At 37.6% G+C, this 26,529-nt stretch overlaps 1 protein-coding gene across 5 annotated transcripts in view; it reads right to left on the reverse strand.

Moving 5' to 3' along the window:
- The window catches only part of OPRM1 (opioid receptor mu 1), a 159,923-nt gene that overhangs the window by 116,532 nt on the left and 16,862 nt on the right, over nucleotides 1-26,529 (reverse strand). For 2 of the 5 annotated variants that reach the window (XM_012536773.2, XM_004263698.3), the window contains exons 2-3: nucleotides 10,052-10,404; nucleotides 8,618-9,138 (exon numbers count right to left, since the gene is read on the reverse strand). In XM_012536773.2, coding sequence (XP_012392227.1) covers nucleotides 8,618-9,138; nucleotides 10,052-10,404 — 874 coding nt within the window. Of the gene's footprint in view, nucleotides 1-5,915; nucleotides 6,025-6,727; nucleotides 6,971-8,617; nucleotides 9,139-10,051; nucleotides 10,405-26,529 lie in introns of those variants that run through there. The other 3 variants (XM_004263697.3, XM_012536769.2, XM_049695185.1) reach the window with 3 other exon arrangements.

Raw genomic sequence — 26,529 nt, forward strand, 5'->3', positions numbered from 1 at the left:
ACTTTCAGCTTATATTTATTTGATATTTGTAATTACATGGAACTAATTTATCAGGCTAGTTATTTGCATGTGTTCCTAATAAGGCAGGTGTTATAGAAAGAAAAAGTTGTTCATTTCCTTTGATTCACAGTGAAGCAACAAGCACTAAATTAAATTCATACTAATCTCCCACCCAGGTATGGTTAATATTTACAATGCCAGATATGCATTCCTTCTGCATACATCATTGGCAATGGGAATGACCAAACTCACATGGGGTCTTGAAAGCTGGCATTATAATCTTTTGGATATGTATCAGGAATGCCATTCATGTTTTGAAAAGTACTATTACAATTTTTTAGCACTCAGAATAAATCCTGTTTCTAGCCTCCACTTACCCACACCATATGTGTGTGTGTGTATATATATATGTGTGTGTGTGTGTGTGTGTGTATGTATATATATATATATAGTATTCTATTTATATGGTATTTTATTGGTATTGCTATATTATATTATATGGTATTTTATTATTTTATATATATGTTATTTTATTGCAGTAAAAGTATAAATCATAGACAATACAGTTCTAATATTTCTTTTCATCGTGAAAAATTTCTACTCATTTCAAAGCTAGGAACTCTACTATGTAAGAAAGAAATTCTTGAGTGTAAAGGGAGAAGGCAGGCAAAAGTTATGGCTCTAGGTTCTTGATTTCCAGGGTGATAATAATCAAAAAGGAAATATTAAGACATATTTTATTCTAGAAAGTTGTAGTTCTCACAACGTCACCCCCAAAATAATTTTATAATTTTTAAAAAATTGTAGCGATTTGTAAATATTTATTGCAACTGACCAAAGGATAACCACATCAGAATGATATTCAAAAGTTAGTGGTTGGTCATCTTCATTCCAATGGTAACGTTGTTTGAAGTGAGGAAAAAAATATAAAAGCAAAAAATACTATAAAACTGAATTTCAAATTCATAAATGTAGAAGTAAGAATACATGTGTTGTAGAAAGTTAAAAGAGAAAAGAATCTGCCTCTCATAGCTGACTCCCAAAGCTAAAAAGAATAGATACATTTATATGTATAACTGAATCACTTTGTTGTACAACTGAAACTAACATAACATTGTTAATCAACTATACTCCAATATAAAATAAAAAGTTTAAAAAAAAGAAAATAAGATCAACATGTTCCAATGCACTAAATCTCAATGTAAGGACTTTTTCATGATAAATGTTTATAAAATAGCAATTTACCACTTAAGGTTGCCAAATTAATGACACATCATTTTGAGTTAATTTTTTAAAGAAAAGTGTGTTGCCATATTTTATCAGTTAGTTACATGAATTGGAATAACAAGCACAAGAAAATGCTGCAGTAATTATATTAGTTAATCCAATCTTTAAAACTCAACCTCCCTAAAAGTTCATAGTATTCAGTCAGGAAGAACTCTAGCTAATTCATATATCAGTGTCCACTGTACTGTTCTGCTGTACAGAACAATCTTCTGCCCACCAGAAGTATCAATCAGCCCACCAAGGTGATAGCTGAAAAGACTGAGTTCTTGCAAGATGAAGGGTTTCCTCCATCACATGCTGGTCAGGGGCAGCACGACAACTAGAACATTCAACTGACTCCCTGTCCTGCTTCCTCTGGCACCACCAGCCCGCCAAGCTGCCTTCTCTAGTAGGATAGATGTGATTGGACTCACAATCCTAAAGTCAGTTTATGAAAATATTAAATGAACTTCTCTGACGTTAATCAAAAATTTTAACTGTGGAAAAGAAAATTCTATCATTCAGTAAGAGTCAATATGACTTTACTGACAGCAAAAGATTTTAGCCAAATAATTTGAGCTCATATAATGGTAACCACGATCCCCATTATTGGATTTCTAATTCCCCGTGATAGTCATTAATCTATGTGTTTACTTTTATATACAGATATGCAAATACACCAAGAATACATCTAAACAAGCCCATATAAAGGCCTTATGGCATTCAAACTGTCAGTATATAAATGTTAAAATTTAGTTCTAGGAGACACCACTGAGCGTAGTGAAAACCAGACTGGGGGATAGTAGGGCACATTAATTAAAAGTCTGGGTTATAATATCAAATTCAACTGGGTTCATTCCTCAGCCACTGCCCTTTACCTATGACCTTAGGCAAGTTAATTCCTTAAGCATTGGTTTCCTCAACTGCAGAGATAATCCACACCTCATATGATTAAATAAGATATACTGGATACAAACCAGTCAATAAATGTTATTACTAAAGTCTTTTTTTTTACATAAACCTATATTTATTCAATGCAAATATTGTAATTCCTTTTTTTAACCATTTTTTATTGAAGTATAGTTAATTTACAATTTTGTGTTAGTTTTAAGTGTGCAGCAAAGTGATTCAGCTATATGTATATATATATTCTTTTTCAAATTCTTTTCCATTATAGGTTATTACAGGATATTGAATATAGTTTCCTGTGTTATACAATAGGTCTTCTTGTTTACCTATTTTGTGTATAGTAACGTGTGTATGTTAATCCCAAACTCCTAATTTATCTCCTCCCTCCCATTAAACCCTTTGGTTATCATAAGTTTGCTTTCTATGTCTGAGTCTGTTTCTGTTTTGGAAATAAGTTCATTTGTATCATATTTTTAGATTCCACACATAAGTGATATCACATGGTATTTGTCTTTCTCTTTCTGACTGACTTTACTTAGTATGGTAATCTCTAGGCCCATGCTGCAAATGGCGTTATTTCATTCTTTTCTCTGGCTGAGTAATATTCCATAGTATATATGTACCACATCTTCTTTATCCATTGCTCTGTCCATGGACATTTAGGTTGCTTCCATGTCTTGGCTGTTGTAAATAGTGTTGCAGTGAACATTGGGGTGCACGTATCTTTTCGAATTAGAGTTTTGTCTGGATATATGCCCAGGAATGGGATTGCAGGATCATATGGTAACTCTACTTTTAGTTTTTTAAGGAAACTCTATACTGTTCTCCATAGTGGCTGCACCATTTTACATTCCCACCAACAGTGCAGGAAGGTTCCTTTTTTTCCACACCCTCTCCAGCATTTATTATTTGTAGACATTTTAATGATGGTCATCCTGGCTTGTATGAGATGATACCTCATTGTTGCTTTAATTTGCATTTCTCTAATAGTTAGTGATATTGAGCATCTTTCCATGTGCCTGTTGGCCATCTGTATGTCTTCTTTGGAGAAATGTCTATTTAGGTCTGTTATTACTAATAGTCAAATATTTTGTGGCAATAAACATATTTCCAGGTAAACAATATTTTCTCATCCCAGATTGTAGCCAATTTACAGAAACATATTAAGCTCTTCTGCTATATTTATGAAAGGGATAATTCATTTTAAACTTAGATATACTCTAGTGCTGCACATGCATAGAAGCACGCCTATATCATGCATGTGTATGCTCTCTCTCTCTCTCTCTCTCTCTCTCTCTCACACACACACACACACACACACACACACACACACACTCTTAACTGGAACTGTTTTCTTTTTAAACCAAAGAATTGAAAGAATAGCCACTTTGGCCTCATTCACAAAATATGCATTAATGTGGTCAAACCTGGTAATTTTGTGAGCTATCCTCATTTGGGACTTTTGTCATGGAATTGAAATGCTTTTCCTTCTCAAATTGGTTCTCCACAGATGTCTTGTAAAAAAGTCGAGAGCCAACTTTTGAGAGTGATTTGACAAATTAGGCTTCTGCTTTTAGTTTAGCTGGGGATAATATAGTTTTTTAGTTAACGCAAATGCAAAGCATCTCCTCATTTCTTGACCTGCTACTTTGATCAAAATGTCAAGAAGCTGCTTAAAAAATCGTAACCTAAGGGTTTAGGAATAGGCTTGCCATATTGATGTGGAGTTAGCAGGAGGTACCATAATTTTAGCTTTATCATTGTTATATTACTTTGTTCTATAAGACTCACTGATTGATATATTAGAAAGTTAAGGCTTTGTCACAAGATAACTACATTATTTTGCTAAACAGAAGATTCATTTGGTGAAAAAAATTAGTATCAATCAGCTTGACCAAATGGGTTACTCAGGTTAGACAATACAGTAGCTTTGGTAGTGTTTGGATGAAGTTACCTTTTAAATCAGCTTTCAGTTTAGTGTTTTGTTCAAAATTCAGATTATTGGACCCTACTTTGACTCAGTGAACCAGATTTCTTAGAGTTCCTCAAAAGTTACACTTTCTGGAGCTCACTGTAAAGCCTGAGATCCTCTGCCTGAGACCATATGCTAATATTTGAGTGCAAAGTGGTATTTTGTGGGATAGCAGAGAAAAGTTTTGGATTACTGTGAGAAGTCTAGATATTTGTCTGGGTTCTGCCTCTTACTGGTGGTTTGATCTTGTATAATCATTTAACGTCCTGGAACATTTTTTTTTTCATGTTTACCCATTAGGGTTATTATAGGAAGCTGATGTGATAAAAGCACTTTTTAATCTTCATGCTATCATATAAGGGAAAGATAGCATTATTATTATGGTTATAGTTAATGCAAACTCTTTAAATAATAATCTAACTGACATAACAGAGTTTTCTTTTCCCATATAATGTTATACATTAAAAAATAATCTAGGTGTCAAAACTAAAAATACATTAGAGAATGTGATCAGGGTGGAAACCAAGCAGTGAAGGCAGGCCAGCATCTCAGGTCTGAGTTGGACCTGGACTGATTTGAGCAAATGATGGAAGTGTTTTGAAGACAAGTGGAATCGAATGAGGACAACAACAGGGTACAAAGAAATTAAGTTGCATTGAGAGCAGATGGAAAATGAATGCCTTTGCCTAAGTCTACCTACCAAAGATCTAGAAGACATAAAGACAACAAGCTGAACATAAATCAGGCATGGAACACTACAGCTGGAGCAGTATGCTGGACCCTGGAATGCATAAAAGAATATGAGACCATCTTTTTTTTTTTTTTCCACATTGAGCCAGGGTATGAGCTCTTTAGGGCACTGAGTCTGGTTCTTGACCCCCTTATCAATAACACTTATTAAAAATAAAATTAGAAGGCAAGCACCAATGTAAGAAAATTTTTGAAAAGTGTAACTTTGGATCAGAGGACTAAAGCCTGGAGAGAAAAAATAAAGAATCCCTCCTGTGAATATTTTTTTTACTGAAGGGTAAGCCTGAAATAATGTCAGGGTATTACACAATCCTTTAGCTTGTCAATCAGTTGCAAGAAAGGGGTCATTCCTACCCCCTCCAGATCTCCTGAAATATCAAAAGATATTTATTCAATCATTCATTTATTCAACAGATGTTTTTGGAGTACACTTTACTGTGCTAGGCAGATACTGGAGATACAAGAAGGAGTAAGACAGATATAATTGGTGCTCTCAGGGAGCTAAGGCTAACTTGTCCCATGCACCATGTGCCTACTGTAGATGGTTAGCAAAAGTGGCCACAATGACTTCCCTCCCTACATCCACACCCCTTTGCAATGTGACTGCAGCTCCATCAATAGGTGGAGTCTGTTTTCCCACCCTTTGAACCTAGAACCTGTGATGGCCATGAGAACAAGCCTGGGCTAACACAGATGATGGAAGATGAGGATCCGTGAGGAGCTAGCCATTCTTGCTATGGCCACCTTAGATCAGCTGGCTGACAGCCGATAGGGCAGCTCACCACAGAGTGAGCCCAGATAAGACTGGAAGAACTGTCTAGCCCAGCCCAGCCCAGCCCAGCCCAGCCCAGCCCAAATTACTGATCTATAGAATTGTAAACTAAATAAATGGTTGCTTTCAGCCATTAAATTTTGGAATGATTTGTGATGCAGCAAAAGCTGACCAAGTAGCCCTTAGCTATGTAAGTATGACTCCAAGTTTATCTTGGGCACATAATTTTCTTATATGATCAAATTACCTTGATAACTGCCAACTCTCCACTTGACTTTGCGTTGCATGGACATGATCTCAGTGTACAGTTTCAGAATACAGACACCCTGGGAAGGTTTGATATTGGATCTCTGATCTGCAGAATATGAAGTTGACTAATGTGCTTGACATGTGACACATACAGTACAACATATTTCTTGGAGAAAATACAAATACATAGATAAGCAGGACAGAAACATCTACAATGGTACAGACAGCAGTTAAACAGTTAATGCAAATCCAGTTAGCTTTGTTTCCTAACATGACGGTTCATGACTTAAAAAAAAAAGAAAAAAAGAAAATAACACCTCCCTGTCAGATACTGAATTTGTAAATGAATCAATGACCTATAGACACAGCCGTAAAGTCTCCAATTTTTCCCCCAAATAATTTTATTATTTTGATATATTAGTGAAAAGTTCACCAAAGACTTACGTATTGTTCCAGATGTCTGTGTGTAACTGCTTTGATTCTAATGATGACACCTCAGTGGAGATTAGTGAAAGGGATATTTGATTTATCTTAATTTTCAAATATGTCAGAGTGTCTTTTCCTCTTTTCCTGGCATCCACTCTTCTGTGTCCAGCTCTCCCAGCTGGGCGTTTTGGGAAAGCAGCCAATTCCAGGGCTAATGTGTTTCTGCTGTTATCTGACACTGATGCTGCTTCACAGAGGCAGCAATGAAGATAAGCTCCATTTGGATGTATTTTTAAAGCAAACCTTTTAGTTACTTAGACCAGAGCTTCCCCAGTTAGCTTCCTTTCTCCTCTCTCTGGCTGTGCAAGAACCACACACGTGGCTGTGAAACTGCTGGATTTGGAGGGGAGTCAAGGGCAGTGTCGGGGCAGCTGAAGGACATTCATGCTGAACTCAGGAAAAACACTCCACCAGACAAGCTGGGAGCTGTACTTTCAGGAAAGCAAGGCAGGTGAAGGGTTCTGAGAGGATCAGATATGACAAGAGACCTCGGCAGTGGTACAGGGTACAATACCAGCAGCCACTCCCCAAAGTGCCTGAAAGGAGAGGGAGGGTATAAACAGGTGCTTAAGGAGAGAGAACGAATCCTTTACAATGGCCATCGTTTTGCTCCAATGGTAAATATTTTAACCTTAGTTTAGGACTGAGCGTTTTAAGTTGCATTCTTTAACGTATTATCTTCAGGTTAGAGAAAAATCTATTTAAATTCCTACCCTGTTTAAGTTATTCACAAGATTTCCAGAATCACTGAGAAGGAGAGCTGCTTAGTAAAAGGAGCAGGCTTAGAGGTCTTGATGTGAAAAAAAAAAAATTAAAGAAGCAGAGTAGAAAAACTGTTCTTTCTGGCTTTTGTTTCTGAAATGGAATTAGAAGTGAGACATAATAAGTTAATAATTTCCCTTTGGTTGGAAATAGGCCTGCCATCATTACCTCATGCTCCCCAGGGCTTGCGAGTTCCTGGGTTCATTTTAACATTATTTAATATCAAGAGTATGAGGATTCATGTCACCATGGCAGATCCTTCTGGGCCATATTACATTGGTCCTGTTGTCAATTAGAAGGGGTGAGCCCTTCTAATTGGGCTGGGTTGGGTGGGTTGGGTGGCAGTAGTGGCCGTCACAAGGGACAGCGAGGAGTGGGGAACAGGAAGCAGAGAGGAAGCAGCTGCATCCTAAGGGAACCAGGCTCTCTCTCTGGCTCCGCGACTTGACTTCCTGATGATTTTTAGGGAGACATCTGTCCCCACTGTTCTGCTCCCTGACCCTAGAAACTTTACCTAAGATTCTGACATGAGGATTTACTTTCACAGGGAGTTTGAATTTGAGTTCTGTGTTATAAAATTACACAGGCTGTGATTTTTGGATGCTGGTACCATCATTCAGAAATTTACTTACTTAAGTTAATTTTAATAATTCAGTGACTGATTTACTTTACAGGCCAGACTCCAAAATTTCCAAACCAGTGGCTTAACAAGGCAATATTAACTTAGAGACAGATTTTTTTTCTCTTTCCTCCTTTTTGATTTCTCATGTGATTATTCTGTTGTGTGTAAACCTTGCATCTTCTGTGCAGGCTCCCGTCTGTACTCTTCTGTGCATAGGGATATATCTTCCAACAGAGAGTCACTCCTCATACTAACCTCAACTGGTATGATGACTGTTGCAAAACTAATTTAGTTCTAATACTTAAGTAATAAGTTTGATGTTTTCTCTAGAGTTCAGGTATAAAAATTTATAAATCAGTGACTCAACAAAGTTAAGGACGGGCCATTGAATCCTCTTTTCTCCTTTGGTGTGACAGTGAGTTGCTGGGAACATCGTCACCCATCACTACAGTGGGCAAAGTGCTGACACTTTCTCTGTAACCACAGATCCAGAGCAGGACTGGCTTTTGAGAAGTGACAGGGACATTGGAGGGATATGCATGAAACACCTAACATTGGGGGGAATGAGAAGAATTCTAGATTAAGATCACTTCCACAATGTGCTGAAGTCATTAATTTTGCATAGAAGCAAAGGCTGTGAAGATAGTAGATTTTTAGTAGATTTATGGGTATCTGATTGGAATGTCTCTATATCTGAATGCATATGTACAAAATACATAGAGCTCAGCCTCATTCCCCTGGTTATTGATCCTTTTCCAGTGGATTCAAATCTTGGCTTTTAAGAAGCTCTATAACCCAGGAGGTACACCCAATCCTAGAAGCTGCATACCTGATGGTTAGTCCTATCCACTGTGTTGGCCGTGGAGGGGAGGTCTCTGGTGTTCTGACGCATTCTAGTGGAGTTTTGCTGCTCAATGGTGGAGGAAGTTGGGATGCAGAACTCTCTGAAGCATCGTTTGAAGTTTTCATCCAGAAATGCATAAAGGACCGGGTTCAGGCAGCTGTTTGTGTAACCGAGAGCAATACAGAAGTGCCATGAAACAGTCTGGAAAGTAGTTTCTGGGATTGTGATCAAGGCTTTGACGATGACGTAAATGTGAATGGGGGTCCAGCAGACGATGAACACAGCCACAACCACCAGCACCATCCTGGTGATTCTTCGCAGGTTCCGATCCTTTTCTTTGGAGCCAGAGAGCATGCGGACGCTCTTGAGGCGTAAGATCATCAGTCCGTAACACACCGTAATGACGAGGACAGGCATGATGAAAGCAAAGATGAAAACACAGATTTTCAGCAGGTTCTCCCAGTACCAGGTTGGGTGAGAAAATGTTAGTGTACAATCTATGGAACCTAGAAGAGAAGAATGATAAGGAAGAACTAGCAGCAACTTTTAATGATGTCATGAGGTGTTACGATTGCCATTTTGCTCTCTAATTTATCACCTTGACCTGGGTTAACTTCTGGCTATTACTACACAAGCCAGAAAAGGAAGATTTAAAGAAACCATGGAAGAAACTCAGTTCTCTCTTGATTTTCAGGAGAGTTACTTTTTCCAGATACGTCATTTAGGTTCTCCACTTTGATGACGTTAAGCTTTCATTCAGTCAACAGTTATGAATCTCTCACCGTGAGCTAGATCCTCTATGGGGTCTAGGCTGATATAAAAATATAATCACTGTCAAGATTCTATAGGGGTTTCCAGGTAATGGATGTCTTCACTTCATTTTCTGGATTTTTTTTTTTGGCCACCCATGTGGCTTGCGAGATCTTAGTTCCCCAACCCGGCCACCACCGCAGTGAAAGTGCTGAGTCCTAACCACTGGACCACCAGGGGATTCCCTTAACTCCACTTTTTGATGGGTGATGTATCATTCTGAAGTGAAGTCTAAAAAGATAAATTTGTCATGTAGGCAGCCACTTGAGATTTTAAAACAAGCCTCCACTTAATGTTCTTTGGGTTTAAGCTCTAATTACTCTTGAAAGAGCTGTGTTCTTATTTTCCTGTCATTTTGATGAAGTAAGTGCAGAGAAATCAGGAACCGATAGATTATGGTTTATCTTCTCTTTCAAATGTTTACTGGACTTAAAATTATAGGGGAAAATTCCTATTTCAAAATATTCAAAACTATTTTGCTAAAAAGAATCATTAAAATTACTGTTTGTCTACAGCATGGGACCACTCCATAATTTCTACTTGGCTTATGACTTCACTAACATATCTATCTATATTCTCTCTATCCCTCAGGCCTGCAGCCGTACTCACCTTGCCGGTACTTTGTTGTTGCCATGAACATCACAGGCAGACCAATGGCTGAAGAGAGGATCCAGTTGCAGATGTTGACGATCTTGGCATTGCGGGGAGTGCGGAAATCCAGGGCCTTGACGGGATGGCAGACTGCGATGTAGCGATCAATGCTCATGGTGCAGAGGGTGAATATGCTGGTGAACATATTATAGTAATCTATGGAGATCACAATCTTGCAGAGGATGGTTCCAAATGGCCATGTTCCCATTAGGTAATTGACACTCTGGAAGGGCAGGGTACTGGTTGCTAGGGCATCTGCCAGAGCAAGGTTGAAAATATAGATGTTGGTGGCAGTCTTCATTTTGGTGTATCTAAGAGATGAAGGAAGAGCAGTGGCAGCGCCAGAAAAAAATAAAACCATCAGGGTGAAATGTAGTTAAGCTTTCAATTAAAAAGCAAAAACTAAAAAACAGAACAAAACAAACCCCCCCAAAAACCAAAGCAAAAACAATTGCAAGGATTAGTGGGAAGCATTTGAGATTAGATACAGAGGAACTCTTTCAGAGTACTAGATTGGCCATTTATAACCATGTGCCTATGGGCTACATATACACCTTCTCTAACTATCAGTTTCATCATATGTAAAAAAGTTATAATAAGAGCTGCCATACTGATTTATTGGTTTATTTGCTTTTTTAAAAAATGTGCCGGACACTGTGATAGGTGTAATAGACACAGGGAGGGCTCAGTCAAGTATCCAGACATGGGGTAATAATACATTTTAATTCTAAATATATGAGAAAAATTTCAGCTATATAGTTAAAATTACGGAACAATGTAATCGTGCAAGAGTGTATGTATATGTAGGTGTATACACATACACATGAACACACACACAAATATACAGGCTATCATGGAGTCATAGAGATGAGGCAAAGGGAATAGTAGGGGTATCATAAGGAAAGAAGGAATGCATCTTGAAAGTGTACATGCACAAGTTTAATCTTACAGTTGGTAGGAGTAGGTCATTCAAGACAGAGAGAAAGCTCGAGCAAAGGCATAGAGGTGAAATGGCATGATGTGTATGTTTGGCACTGAAAGAGTAAAAATGCCAGCAGGAATGACAATGAACCTGATAGGGGAGGAATATAGAGGCCAGTTCATAGAGGGACTTGTATACCATGGTAAGAAGATTAGACTTTATCCACTTTGTGATGGGGAAGCTAAGGTTGTTTGTCTTGTTTTTATTATTTAATAACTTTATGGAGGCATATAATAAAAGCATACAATTTGATGTTTTGCTATATGTACACACTTTCGAACCCATCACCATAACCAAGAGCAGGGATTGGCTTGCACACTCAATTAGACTGCACCTGATTTTGTAAACAGTTCTATTGGTACACACTCACACCCATTTAATTACTTCTTATCTATAACTGTTTTGATGATGCAATGGCAGAGTTGAGTAAGAGACTATATGGTTTGCAAAGCCTAAAATATTTACTATCTGGCCCTTTACAGCAAAAAATGCCAACTCTTGATCAAGATGATGAACATGTCAATCACTCCCCCCTCAATGCTTCCTTGTGCAGCTCTCTAATCCTTCCGTCTTGCCCCTCCCTGCCTTGACCCCCACTCCCACGGTTCTATAGGCAATTACTGATCTTGATCTCCTTTCTGTCATTATAGATTAGTTTTCATTTTCCAGACTTTTTATGTAAATAGAATCACCCAATATGTACTCTTTTGTTGTCTAGCTTCTTTCACTCAGCACAATTATTTTGAAATTTATTCACATTGTTGCATGCATCAATGATTCATTCTTTTTTATTGTCCAGTGATATTCCATTGTATGGATATGCCGTGACTTGTCTATCCACTCACCTATTAATGGGAATTGGGTGGCATCCACTCTTTAGATATTACTAATTAGCTGTTATGCACAGTTTTGTACAAGTATTTGCATGGACTTATGTTTTTCTGTCTCTGGGGTGAGTATTTAGGAGTGTTATGTGTCCTCAAAGCTGCAGAAATTAGAACTACCAAGTAGAAGACAAACAGGTACGGCGAGACACTAATGAATGATATCTGATGGTAGAAGAATATCTAGCAAATATATTGTCAAATTGTCAAATATATTTGACACTCCACGTCTATCTGCTCTGCTGTTGGTAACAGGACCTCAATTTCACCCTAAGGAGCCACTCATTTCCCATTCTCAGTCCATGTACTTTGCGATGGGCTCCATTGCTAGCTCAAGGCATGAAGATTTAAAGTGAATGCCCAGCAATGGTCTCATGTTTCAACTAGAGCCGGTGAGATTTTGGGGGGACTTCTGGGGAAAGAGTATATTAGTTTTAAATAATTAAACCTGAGAGGATGCAAGGTATGTAGTTGTTGGAAGAGCCTGTCTGAAAATGGATTTAACCCATAGCGTGTGGCTCTGAGAGAGTGAGAGAGAAACCCATGCCTAAAGCCTGCATGATGTAAAGGCACACTCGACACTTCCCAGCCAGCAGACCTTACATTTCACATCTTATCTTTAGCAGAATGTTTTATGTCAAATAATCAGGTTCTTTACTGTCAGTTTATGACTCATCATACTTTTAACATTTTCTTCAGGCTCATCTTAGCACCAGGTACTTATGGATGTATGACTGTTTCATTAAAAAAAAAATCCTTTCCTCCCCCAGAATGAGATGTTTGTGAAGCAAAATTAGGTTAGGTTTCCACATCACAAAAGGAAAAGTGAATATTTATCTATAAAAGCTATGTCAATTGGCATTTTACAGGAATAATGCTGTTTTTCTCCATTTATCCAAAGAGCTTTCCTCTAAAGATAGCCAGTATTCATATCCCAATTACTTACCCTCTGAATCACAGCAGCATATAAGAGAGGGTTCAGCAGTTTCCAAAATATGTGGAGGAGAATAATTATACAAGACTAAAGGTTTGGGAATTCCACTTGCCTCTGGTATATCTCCAAAGCCTTCAATCTGAAGGGATAGTCTGACCAGAAAAGGGGTCATGCAGTCCAGCAAACATGGGCTTTTCATTCTGTTCTGTTCTGATGTGGTGGCATGAACATTGCTCAGGAAAGTTACAGGAACAATCAGAGTCACACTATAAGTTATAGGAGTATACGAACCAGAGTTAGCAAGCATGCCGAAGAGGTGAGCCGGAGGAAGGATTACCTTTGGGTTCAGTTTACCTGGGTGGGTCTGAGTAGAACTCCTGGATGTCAACACACAATCCTTTTTCCATCTTTTGTACCTATGAGTTCTTACTGTGTCATAGATGAGTTTAGTGGCAAAGTGGGCAAAACAAACTGGGAGGGATAGGTGACACGTTCTCAGAGTGTCTCACCTGTACTACAGGACCTTTTTGACATTGACTGTTCCTGCTATGCTCACTGAATTAGATCTTTTCCTCTAGGCGGTGAGCCAAGCTATTTTTTCCTTTCTAGTTAGCCCACTGAAATTTTCCTAGTATGTATTTAAAAAAATTTGTTCTAAATGACCGAGTAGTTTATTTGCTATATGAATCCAAATGAATTACAATGCAACTATTAAAAAAAATATTCTTCTCAGGACCTTCAATGCTTGACCCGTTAGAGTGATTTTATGAAGCCTCCAGATGCTGTGTTGGGGAAGAGGCATTATAAGCCCATTTCATTGGCAGCTCACCTATTCTCCTGTGTTCCATACATACCTTTGGTTTGTAAGTACCCTTCCTTTTTTGTGGTTATAATTCCTATTTATCTTCAGATGCATTCTTCATTCCATTTCTCCAAATATTACCACTTACCAAAACATCATTGATTTTTGATCCACTGGTGCTAAATGAAGCCAAACTGAATAAATTACTCTTGTATACCAATGGGATGGGCTTTGCAAACCTTTTGTTGTTGTTGTTCTATTTTGTTTTTGTGTTAATTCTTGAATTGTGATGACCCTATCTCTGTCCAGAAAAAAAAACAGACCAAGGATGCTTGAAAAGAGGAAGAAAGTATTCCAGAATCCAGCTTGTCAGCTCTGTACCCCATCATGTGCTTCACATGCCTCTCTACCTATTTTAGGAGTTCACAATAGAACCAGCTGGGATGTACAGAAGATTTTCACCTCTTTTTGGGCTGATTTTCTGCCCTTTCATGTTTTACCAAATGGAGGTTTTTTTTTTTTTTCTAATATCAGTGAAGAAGAAAGATGTCTAACTCAGTAAGGATTCAATGAGCCCCTTTTATATGTTCAGCATTGTGCTTGGAAAGATACCTTTTTCACATCTGTCATGACTTTTATATCCACTTACCCTCACATAGAGAAATTCACATTTTTAGTGGAGAAAAAACCTACTTAGAGTGTTGTCTTTAAATACTCATGATTAATTGGATAAATCCAATGAAATAAAGGCACTTGTCCTACATTTCAGGTTATAATTTAGATGAAGAAAATGGTCACATTAGTACCTACCTGAATCTCTCCTTTATTATCCATTCCATTCTGTTGTCTCAGGCAAACGTACGTGTGTGTGTGTGTGTGTGTGTGTGTGTGTGTGTGTGAAAGAGAGAGAGAGGTTGAAAACAACCAAAGCCTATGATACATTCTCATTAGGTATAAACACAGAAAGAGACCATATATTAGTGTATTATTCTCTGTTATCTTCTCAACTAGCTTAGTGGAGGGAACAGGGGATTTCTCACTTTGCTATAAAATATTCTAAAACATTTTACTTACATTTATTTCAAAGTGGTTTCTGTGGTCAGTGACCAAATTTCCAATGAGTTTATACTAGCAAAAGGAGAAAGTAGTATTCTGAGACCTCTGAGCCCTGCAGACAGAAAAGTGATTATTGTTTACTAATTTGTCTCAGAAGAGAAGACAGAGAGAGGTTTACAGGAAATTAAACAGAGAGGCACCTCCTTCCAGAGGTCAATTACCTCTTTCTGTCTCTGTGCCACCGGAGTGTAACAACCGTCAGAGTCTTTTTCGTTGAGTGGCACTCTTTTTTTTCATCCATACTGCCTTTTTGTTGTTGTTGTTTTTCTCTATATTCCTACTTTCCTCCTACTCCATGTCCCATTAATGAAAATTCATGAAAAAAATAGCCTTCGGATGGAACAAGAACAAAAATCTGCTTTCTTCAAGCAGTGGATGAACTTTATAAATAGAAAATGCAAAACGAGTAACGGATCATATTTTTATTTTCGCATTTGGTGCTAGAAAAAATCAGAATAAAATGTGTGGCTCCTTTTAATAATTGCATAGAATTCTAATGGCACTAGAATCTAATATACTTCTATTGTACTGAATCCTGCGAACCTCATCATTTCATTCTCTTTTGGCTTCCAATTTGTCTATTTTCTTCTTTATTTTTCTTATTTTGTTGCATGCATTTTTGTAAGGCTCTTTAAATCCTCTTGTTAGAATTGGGAACTGGGGTGGAGGATGGGGAAAGAACAGGCCCACACATCAATGGAGAGGGAAGGAAATGAAAAGAGAGACTCTTCCATTATGGTCAAGAGACTTCGCTTGACCATTTTTTGCATTACACCTTTCGGAAGTGCTTGTTTTCTGCTTTATTTGATTTCTGAAAATTTTATATACTTCAGGATATTTATTTCATCAGAAGTTTATATGAAAAAAAATAATGTTTTTTCCTTGATTCCTGTATTCTGTGATAAATAAAATTTACCTATTATAGAAACATATTACCATGCTAAATCCTCTGATGTACGTAATTATAATTTGGTGAAATATTCTTATCTGTGACTTTAGATTTTTGTTTCCTGAAATATAGATTTTTATCTCTTTAGACCAAATTGCTTCAAAAACAGCATCAGAATATCTGTCTCAGCCTTTTGCTTCTTAGATAACAATGTTTTATTTTTATTCTAAAGGCCTGGTTCTTAAAATTTAGAAATACTTTAGGGACTTCCCTGGTGATGCAGTGGTTAAGAATTTGCCTGCCAATGCAGGGGACACAGGTTTGATCCCTGGTCCGGGAAGGTCCCATATGCTTTGGAGCAACTAAGCCCGCAAGCCATAGCTACTGAGCCTGTGCACCACAACTACTGAACCCACGTGCTGCAACTACTGAAGCCCGCACGCCTATAGCCTGTGATCCGCAACAAGAGAAGCCAATGCAATGAGAAGCCCACGCACCGCAACAAAGAGTAGCCTCAGCTTGCTGCACTAGAGAAAGCCTGTGAGCAGCAATGAAGACCTAACACAGCCAAAAGAAAAAAAAGAAATACTTTAGCTTCCAAACTTGGGAGTTCTAAGAGAAAAGGAAGTTCCTTTTATTTTAGGATCTGAAAGTTCTGAATGTAAAAAGTAATCAAAGGTGCATTACCACTAACATCAAATAATATATCCCTAGGTATTTCTTTAATATTGAAGGAACAAAAGAGAAAACTTCAAAATATAATAAAACAATTCTACCAATGTCAATATTAGAAAATTGCTTTTTGAAGAAGCTCAAGTGTATGCTGTAGATTATAAATTTTTAGAGAGAGTAGACTATGAGTAGAATTATTATCTACTGCACTTAGTGCAACAAATTTAAGATTTCACCTATACTTTTTGTGATGATGTACGTATAATCACTCAATACAAGTATTATATGAAAGATAGCATGAACAGAAAAGTTTAAAAGTTATAATTAGGGCTTCCTTGGTGGCGCAGTGGTTGAGAGTCCGCCTGCCAATGCGGGGGACGCGGGTTCGTGCTCCGGTCCGGGAGGATCCCGCATGCCGCGGAGCGGCTAAGGCCCGTGAGCCATGGCCGCTGGGCCTGCGCGTCCGGAGCCTGTGCTCCGCAATGGGAGAGGCCACAGCAGTGAGAGGCCCGCGTACCGCAAAAAAAAAAAAAAAAAAAAAGCTATAATTAACTTATCCATTCAAAACAGAATCCAGCACAAGATGCTCACCAGTAAATGGAATTGAATACAGGAAGAAGGGTTTGGATTATAATTATTTTTCTTTATGATAAGATGAAACCACCTTTTTTTTTTAGGGAATCCGTGGCTTTTGAAGTAAACAGGGAATATTCCTTTTTGCCTTGTCATTTTGTTGTCAAATTAAAAAGAACTTTGGTCATAGAAGGTCATGGAATGATGAGAAGTAAGATCTGAAAGGGGTTTTCAAGACCACACAGTCTGATCACCTTTTTTTATGGTGGAAGAAACTAAGCACAGAGAGACGTACAAATGTTTGAGACCTTTTCCCCCCATTTCCCTAAACTTCATTTAAAACAGAAATGTACCTTCTGTGCTGTAACTGCACTGTGGGCCATGTGTATTTCTGGATGTTCATTGCTGATATACTCAACCCACTGTGTAGCTAAAGCAAGGTAGGCATGCAAAGCGTCTTAATCTTCTTTTCAAAGATGCCCATGCTGGGAATATCTTGGGAATTTTGAGATATTTTCTCATTATATCGAATGTTGTAACAGAATCATATTTTTTAAAGGAGAATTGAGTTTGCTCCATTTCCTTTGCTTTACTCTTTGACAATCCATGATTTAAGCCTATCATTTCTATGTAGTTGACACACAACCTCTCTCTCAAGTTCCATGACTACCTTTCCAACTCTCTTTGGGACATCTGTAATCTGCTATTGACTTTTCAAATGCAATACTTGTCAAAGTGTGCTTATTCTTTCTTACCCCCCAACAACACTACCATCACCATCAGCACAATCAATAATAGCAAAATAATCAATAACATCGTTGAAGAAGATGTAACAAATGGAGAGTTGAGATAATTAGGAAGACAAAAGTTAATTAAATTTTTAGAAATAGGGAGTAGAAGGGGAAGGGTGAAATACGACTCCCAAATTCTAGCATGGAAGAATGAACAGATGGCAATATCATTGTTTAACAGAGAAGGAAGAGAAGAAAAGCAGTTTTGGTGTTGATAGAAAGTTCAGTTTTGAGTGTACTGTGTTGTGGGACAAAAGGAAAATGACTATCAAGTACCCAAATGTATGTTTGCAGTTCAGCTGGAGCAATATTTATGTCATCAGCCTCTAGATGTTAATTCCAGTCAGGCAAGTGAATGAGATTGCCTTTTTGTATGTTGCAAAATGTGAAGTCAGAGAAGAACAAAGTTCCATAAAGGGACAGAAAAGAAGAGAAGGAGAGAACAAGGGAGAGACAGAAGGTGTGAATATGTTATCCATGATGCATCAGAATGTGAATGGGAGAGAAATGAGTTGTAAAATGTCAGAGCTAGAAGCTCTTCTGTGGAAAACTCTTCTAATCAGCAGACATACATTTTTGTAAATGGGAGGTTTGATTTTTATCAATAACCAACAAAATAGTTATTTTCTATCATGACTATATTTGATTATACAATGTAAAACGCAATTATTCATAGACTATAACACTGATGGCAGTTGCGTGAAATAGAATTTATCAGAATTCTTGCTTTTGAAAACACAAGTCTGTAGCAGTACCACAGCCATGAGTATGTCTATATGTGAACTCACATATTTTATATATTCTAATAGATTAGAACACTTCTTACTTATATGATACATATTTCCCTATAAATCTTATAGCTCATATAAGAAATTTGATAGAAATTTCCCCAAATGTGATCATCTTAGAAATTTACATTACAATTCCAATATAAATTTGTAGAATGGAAAGACATTTTTCTATAGTCCTAATAAAAATAAGTACATTTTGATCAACTAGGATAGAGAAAAAATTAAATTATTTTCTACTTACCTATAAGAAATGATAATGCAAAATTGTTAAAAAACTTTAAAATATCTACCAATCTATGAGTGACATGTAGTATGTCATCATTTTAATTAACATTTTACTGATTACTCTAGAGGTTGAAAATAATTTTATGTATTCCTTGGTCAATTATACTGCCTCTTCTATTAATTTGTTTTTATTTTTTGCTCATTTTTTTCTTATTGACTTGTCAGAGATTAAAACGTATACTGCAACTGTAAATATTTATTCTCAGACTGCTACTGCTTAAAAATATTCACCATGTTTTGCTGTTCCTTAAAACTATCGAATTTTAACTTCCTTGATGGTGTGTGTATGTGTGTGTGTGTGCCCATTTTTCATTAAAGGCCTTTCTTATTATGAGGTTATTAAAATGTGACTGAAATTTCCTTTTAAAAATTTAAAATATAGATTTTTCAGAATATATTTTTAATTAAAAAAATATGATGCATGCTTATTGTAAAAATAAATAATACAGGAAAGCACAAAGGAAATAGAAACCTGGAACTCTACCACCTGGAGATAGCACTTGAGCCAACATCCTTCTAAACATCTTCTTATACATGAGAAGAGTAACGTTCATTAATACTGGCTACTGACCTGGCATTGCACTAAGTAAATTTACAAAACTGAAGGGAGAGGTACTTCATCATCCCCATATTACAGATGAGCAAACTAAGCCTCAGAGATTTGCTACCTTACCCAAAGTTGTAAAGCCCATAAGTGACAGAACTGGTGTTACCTCAGGTCTGTTCACTGCTGCATGCTGCCCCCCTCTAATGTATCAGAATGTCACAGAGGTAGGATTTGAGTCTTGTTACTCTTCCAAGCCCAGCATATAGAAGATGCTCAAAAATGCTAATTTTATTTGGTTATCTAAAAATATATTTAATCTTTTTTTAAAAAGTTAAAATTTTATTAGTTTTTTAATTTTAGAATTTTATTTATTTTTTTATACAGCAGGTTCTTATTAGTTATCCATTTTATACATATTAGTGTATACATGTCAATCCCAGTCTCCCAATTCATCACCCCCCCCCACCCCTCCCACCACTTTCCCCCCTTGGTGCCCATACGTTTGTTCTCTACATCTGTGTCTCAATTTCTGCCATGCAAACTGGTTCATCTGTGCCATTTTTCTAGGTTCCACATATATGTGTTAATATATGATATTTGTTTTTCTTTTCTGACTTACTTCACTCTGTATGACAGTCTCTAGATCCATCCACATCTCTACAAATGACCCAACTTCGTTCCTTTTTATGGCTGAGTAATATTCCATTGTATATATGTACCACATCTTCTTTATCCATTTGTCAGTCGATGGGCATTTAGGTTGCTTCCATGACCTGGCTATTGTAAATAGTGCTGCAATGAACATTGGGGTGCATGTGTCTTTTTGAATTATGGTTTTCTCTGGGTATATGCCCAGTAGTGGGATTGCTGGGTCATATGGCAATTCTATTTTTCAGCTTTTTAAGGAACCTCCATACTGTTCATACTGTTAATCTGTATTCAAGAAACACCTGAACATAATTTCATCCTTGTGATGAAAAATGTCAGTTCCTCTTCTCCTATCTCATTCCTATTGCTTATGTGGTCATTTTCAGTATTTGTAACTGATTGTCTAATCTTTACTTCAATACCTCTAAATAACATGCTTCTAGAGTATGTTGAAGGAGTTACCTCTGAAATATCTACTTTGGCTTGACATTCACAATGGTTTGGCTCACTTTATTCCATCCGTCTTCTTCTTTACTCCAATGGTGTTGATGGAAAATTCTGGTTTTCTTCCTTTGCAATGAATTATCCCTTCTCTGTCTTGCAATTTTATCTCTTTCATGTTCTGGAATCTCATTAATATATGATGAGACTTTTTTTTTAAAGATTGATTGTGCTTGTCACTCAGAGAGTCCCTCCAGTTTGAAGTCTCATCACTTTCTTTAGTTATGGGAAATGTGGGGCTATTATTTCTTCAAATAGTGCCTCTCTTCCATTCCCTCTGTTGTTTACTTCTAATGGATAGCTTTTCTCTGTCTACACTTCTGGTATCGCATTTGTTTTTTCATCCTTTCCATTTCTATCTCATTGACTACATTCTTCCAGCTCACGAACATACTCTTGATCTTCCCTCTTTTTGTGTTACCCATAGAATATTGAATGCCAAATATTGTGGTTGTTATCTTCAGAATTTCAAATTTGGTTTCTTATGTAAGAAACTTATATGTAGGCTATTGCTCTGAGTGTTCTACATTTGTTAAATAATTAGGTAAGTGTTATGATTATCTCCATTATACAGATGAGCAAACTAAGGCACAGACTGGTTAGATAATTTGCCCTAGGGACCCCTGACTGGCAATTGTTGGAGGCAGGGTTTGAGCTCACATTATTTGGGTCCTTAGCTGCTATGCTTTGCTTGTTAATAATCATCTCTTCTTTTTTTCAGACGGCTTCTCCTTGTTTCATGGAAACAACACTTTCTTTCACCTCTCTGAAGATATTAAATATAACTTGTTTTAAAGTCCTTATCTGATTACTTTTTAATTCTGTTTCCTCAAGTGTAAATTCTTCTGTTTGTTATGCACCCTCTCCCATCTCTTTCATGGTGTAGTCACTCATTAACAATATGATGACCATTGATTTTGAGTTGACCCTTAAAGTTAATATTCCTTGCTAGACTGTTCACTGACGGGACAGGTGTTGGAATCAGCTCCTGAGGCTTGTGTACCATACTGTTCTCAATAAGAATGGAGGATGGGGTGGGCTTGAGGTCGACATAGTACACAGGTGGCTACCTTCTAATCCTCCAGAGCATTGCTGGTCTCCAGGTTCAGCCTAGTATCTCTGCGCCAAGCACTGCACCAGTTTTCAAATGGACATTATTGCTTCTGTCTAGCTTGTAGCCTGGAAAACACACAAGGGTCAACTCACATGGCCTCCACCATTGTGGACATCTACCCCATTATGGAACCCTCAGGGGGCCTCCCCAACCTGAGGCTCACACTGTCTATTCTCTGTCCCAGGCATTCTTTTGGCATTTTACTTTATCTGAAGTGAAAGAATCTCCTTTCTTCTGAATTCATTATTCGAGAGTAAAGTCGTCAGTAACGTTATTATGATCTTAACATTATTGATCTTTCTGTTGCATCATTCACTCTTTTCAAAAGAAGGTATGACTTATCTAGTTTATGTTTAAGATAAAGACTTGGTTATGTACAGCTCTGCTCCTTTTCCTGTTGCTTTCTGAGATTCAGCTGCTCAAAGGAAATGCATGTTACATCCCACTACTCCAGCTTCCAAATTTTAAAGGAGCTGGTCCCCGTATGGAGAAGTTGCTGGTGGTCCAGGCCTGTGGGTTAGTGTATTTCATTCTGGGATTTAATTAAGAAGCCATTATTACTGTACAGCTATGTCACATCAGCAAAGTATTTATCAGTAATAAAACTGACATTTTTTTTCTCTGCTGATTCATTTTGCATTATCTCTCAGTTGGTTCAAACATCAGAAGAGAAAGTAGGAATGACATTGAATAAGACCATTTAGGGACTTCCCTGGTGACGCAGTGGTTAAGAATCCACCTGCCAATGCAGGGTACATGGGTTCGATTCCTGGTCGGGGAAGATCCCACATGCTGTGGAGCAACTAAGCCTGTGCACCACAACTACTGAGCCTGAGCTCTAGAGCCCGTGAGCCACAACTACTGAGCCTGTGTGCCACAACTACTGAAGCCCGTATGCCACAAACAAGAGAAGCCACCGCAATGAGAAGCACGCATGCTGCAACGAAGAGTAGCCCCTCTCGCCGCAACTAGAGAAAGCCCGTGTGCAACAACAAAGACCCAATGCAGCCGAAAATAAATAAAATGTAATAAATCTATTTAAAAAAAAGACTGTTTAAGCATTCATATTGCCTACGAAGAATTTCTCTATCATTTTCAAAAATTTATGTATGGCTCTTCATTGATTTATTGATTAATTTGTGTTCTTTTAAAAGATAATTTCTGAAAGATGTTCTGGAGTTCAGGGGTCAGAAGTAAAGTTTTGTGCCTGTTCTCGATCATCCTGAAAAATGAAAGATTGTTTCATATTCACTTTTAGTTTGAGTAATAAAGGGCAATCTTGTGCTATTAATGAACTTGAGAAAAATTCAGCCTTTTGTATGCTTGCACATGAAATCTCAGTGCTATGTAACACACGGGCAGATTATATTTGTATTATCTGTTTTGTTGTTTTGTTTGTAAGCCTGTGGAGTATAGAGACCAGGACCAATCTGTACTCTGCTACGTGCTTGTCTGAATGACAGGATCAATTCTCCTGACCCTAATGCCCACATCTATATAATTTCTTTAAATATGAAATTCCTATTCATCTCATGTTCTTAAAGCATTCCCAACCCCTAAGAATAAATCATACCTCCCCATCCTATGTCATCTTATCATTCTCACATTGATCTACATTTTTACCCCTCCCCTCTTGCCAGAGGAGAAGAGGGAATGGCATGTGAGAGTAGTGGGGTTGAGTAATGGTGAGAAAGAAAAAAGTCCCTGAGAGCTTTTAGGGAACAAGTCTAGTTGCTAACAGCCAGGTTGTGATATTCCTTTGTGGAAAATAATTCCATAGAATATCAACCTCAGATGAAGACTTTGTGACCGTGATGCCACAAGACAAAAACAAGTGGACTCTATAACCATGCATGATCAGAGATAAAACCAAGATCACCCATAACTATAAAAATAACAAACATCTCCCCTTTCCTGGTTAACATTAAGTGACTGCTGCTTATTATTCAGTGACAACTCTAGCCCTACTCTATTAATTCTGTCTCCTAGATTAAAAAAAAAACTTTGATGCCCGTGTATCAAATTCCTCTTGCTTTGAGACAGTGACCTATCTAAACAGAACTCTGCTTCCTTGAATCCTCTTCTAAATCACCAAGTATAAATTAAAATTCCTGTGATGTTGTCTTCCTTGTTGTAACAAACTTAATAAGACAAATTTTGTTCCCAGCAGTATTCCTGGTGGCTTTGGCTGGTGAGCATTGATAGCAGAGTGTCCTCGCCTCAGGAGGGGCCAGCAGCAGCAGACCAACAGCAATCAGCGACTGGCGGGAGGTGTTAGGTATCTTCCAGTGGTGTCCACAGAAGGGTACAGGCCACTTAGAGGGCATGGTGGCCACAAAAGCTGCCTGCACCACTGGAATCTTGGCAAATACATTCACCCAGTGTCTATCTGTAGCAGGCAGAATCTATTGCTGATGGAACTGGGGGCTGTGAAAACTCACATTCCATACTATCTCCCCTTTTATCAGGGCTGCTCCCCTCTTTCAGAGGCTACAACCAATGCTGCATCCTTAGCTGCACCCTCATCAGGCTGCAGATTAGCTCCCCTCACCTATTATGCATTCTATCGCTTCAGGTACTGCTGAATGTGCATCTTTAGGTCTAGAAGTCATCAAAGCAAAGACCTGCTTGCTCAATTGTAGTCATCTGGTTTATATTTAGTGTGCTTATTTTCAATATCTTTTAGAGCTATTTTGAATTTTAAAATGACTATCTGATGTTCCCTTAATTAAAATCTTAAGTGTTAGGAGATTAAAGATCGAAAATCTTACCTTTCAAGGCAGGACCATTCATTCGTGACAATTCTCCAGTCATACCAATGTTTACTTAATCTTAAGAGCGAGGCCAACCCTATTAAAATGCTATGAACCCACACAGCAGTGAGTAACTAAAAGTACCTTGATCTTGTTAATTTTCTCCCAATTTGGCTTTTTAATCAAGTTAGGAGTAAAACTCCAGCATAGCCTAGTAGGAAGAATATTGGATTTGGAAGTACGATACATAGGTCTAAGTGCTATGTCTTGTGACCTTGGCCACGTGGCTGAGCTTCCATTTCCACAACTGTAAAGAGGTGATTATATCACCACTAAAAATTACCATTAAAACAAGTTAAATGATGATGGTCATAGGTGCTGTTTTCTGAGCGTTGCAACTACAGCCAACATTTACTGAGTGCTCACGCTGTGCTAGGTGTTACTATACACAGTTCACTTGATTACTTAATCTTCGTAACATACTTGTAAGTTGCACATGATCACTTCTTTTGTAGATGAATAAACCAGCTTTTATGGAGGTTGAGTAACTCGCGCAAGAACAACAGTTGCAGAGGCAGAATTTAAGTCCACACCTATTTTTTATAGTTTATGCTCTTTGCTGTTACATTACACTACTACAGTACGCACCATGTAATATAAGCTCTCTGTATGATAAATAATAACTTTTATAAAGTGCAGTAGGGTTTACAAACACTTATATATACATTTGTATAAACTGATGCTCACAAAAATCCTATTAGCTAAAACAACTATGAGTATTATCCCTATTTTAAAGAGAACTGAGGTTCAGAACAGCTGTCAAGGACAAAAATGCTTAACATAGTAAATTTGAAATACTTGGGTGTTTGCTGCTATGAAAACTAAATGCCTGGATAGGTTGGATATTTTATTGTGTGCGTGTGTGTGTGTGTCCCGTAGATTGAACCATTAGCAGTGTTTAATATTAGCACAACACGTTGGAGAGAATTATACATTAGGATACTGTGTAGGGAGTTGAAATAAGAATGTTCTCATTGCTCCTGGGTTTTGCAACAGAGATTTAATTAAGATCCATGAAGACTTAATTTAAATTCTACTTGTCAGAACTGTTGATGAGCATTCCCTGTTTATCCCTTTTAATGTGTCATAGCACCTCCTGATATGTAAATATTTTCACATTCAATTAATTCCTGCAGCAGAAGCTGTCCAAAAATCTTTTAGGACCAACTGAAGGAAAAAATAAAAGTAATGCAATTAGTGCCTGTAGATCTTGGCATATATAAAATCGTGTATTTATAATAACTGTTTTCCATCCAAGAATTATATAATCCTTTATAACTTAACTATCATGCTGACCTGGGATTTTTCTAGGAAACAAAAAGCAATTTGTTGAGATTTTTCTTTTTTTTTTTTGCGGTACGCGGGCCTCTCACTGTTGTGGCCTCTCCCGCTGCAGAGCACAGGCTCCGGACGCGCAGGCTCAGCGGCCATGGCTCATGGGCCCAGCTGCTCCGCGGCGTGTGGGATCCTCCCGGACGGGGGCACGAACCCACGTCCCCTGCATCGGCAGGCGGACTCTCAACCACTGCGCCACCAGGGAAGCCCTGTTGAGATTTTTAAAGAAGTATTTTCAGGCAGAGAGATTTTTTGGAACGCATTTTTCCTTCCCGTGTGGAGAATTCAACAGCACTTGTTAGGAGAAAATATGATTCATGAATAAACCAGTAATTTGGTAAAGCAAGGAAGTCCCTTTAATTTTTAAAGATTGAAATTTTCGACTTATGGTGCAATAAGGGTTATTAAATCAATATAGAATTGTTTTCCACTTGGAATAGAATCACTTGGCACTGACAACATTTTTAATCACTAATGAATATATGTAACAGTATTTTAAATAGGAAAACTGCAAACATGACCTTGATTTATATTTTAGTGAAAAAACTCTCAAATGCAATATTTTATTACATTTCAGGATCATCTATTACTTTTGAAATTTTCTCCCCTTTTATTTTCATATTATTAATTGTGGTTTTCCTCATTCTATCACTGCACTTCAATTTGTTTAGAATCTGAAGAATATAAAAAGTAAAATACGAATCACCATCAGCTTAATAGGTAGAGATAAACTCATAACATTGTATGTTTAATGCTCTA

Source organism: Orcinus orca, chromosome 12, assembly GCF_937001465.1.
Source record: "Orcinus orca chromosome 12, mOrcOrc1.1, whole genome shotgun sequence".
In the NCBI taxonomy this organism is placed as follows: Eukaryota; Metazoa; Chordata; class Mammalia; order Artiodactyla; family Delphinidae; genus Orcinus; species Orcinus orca.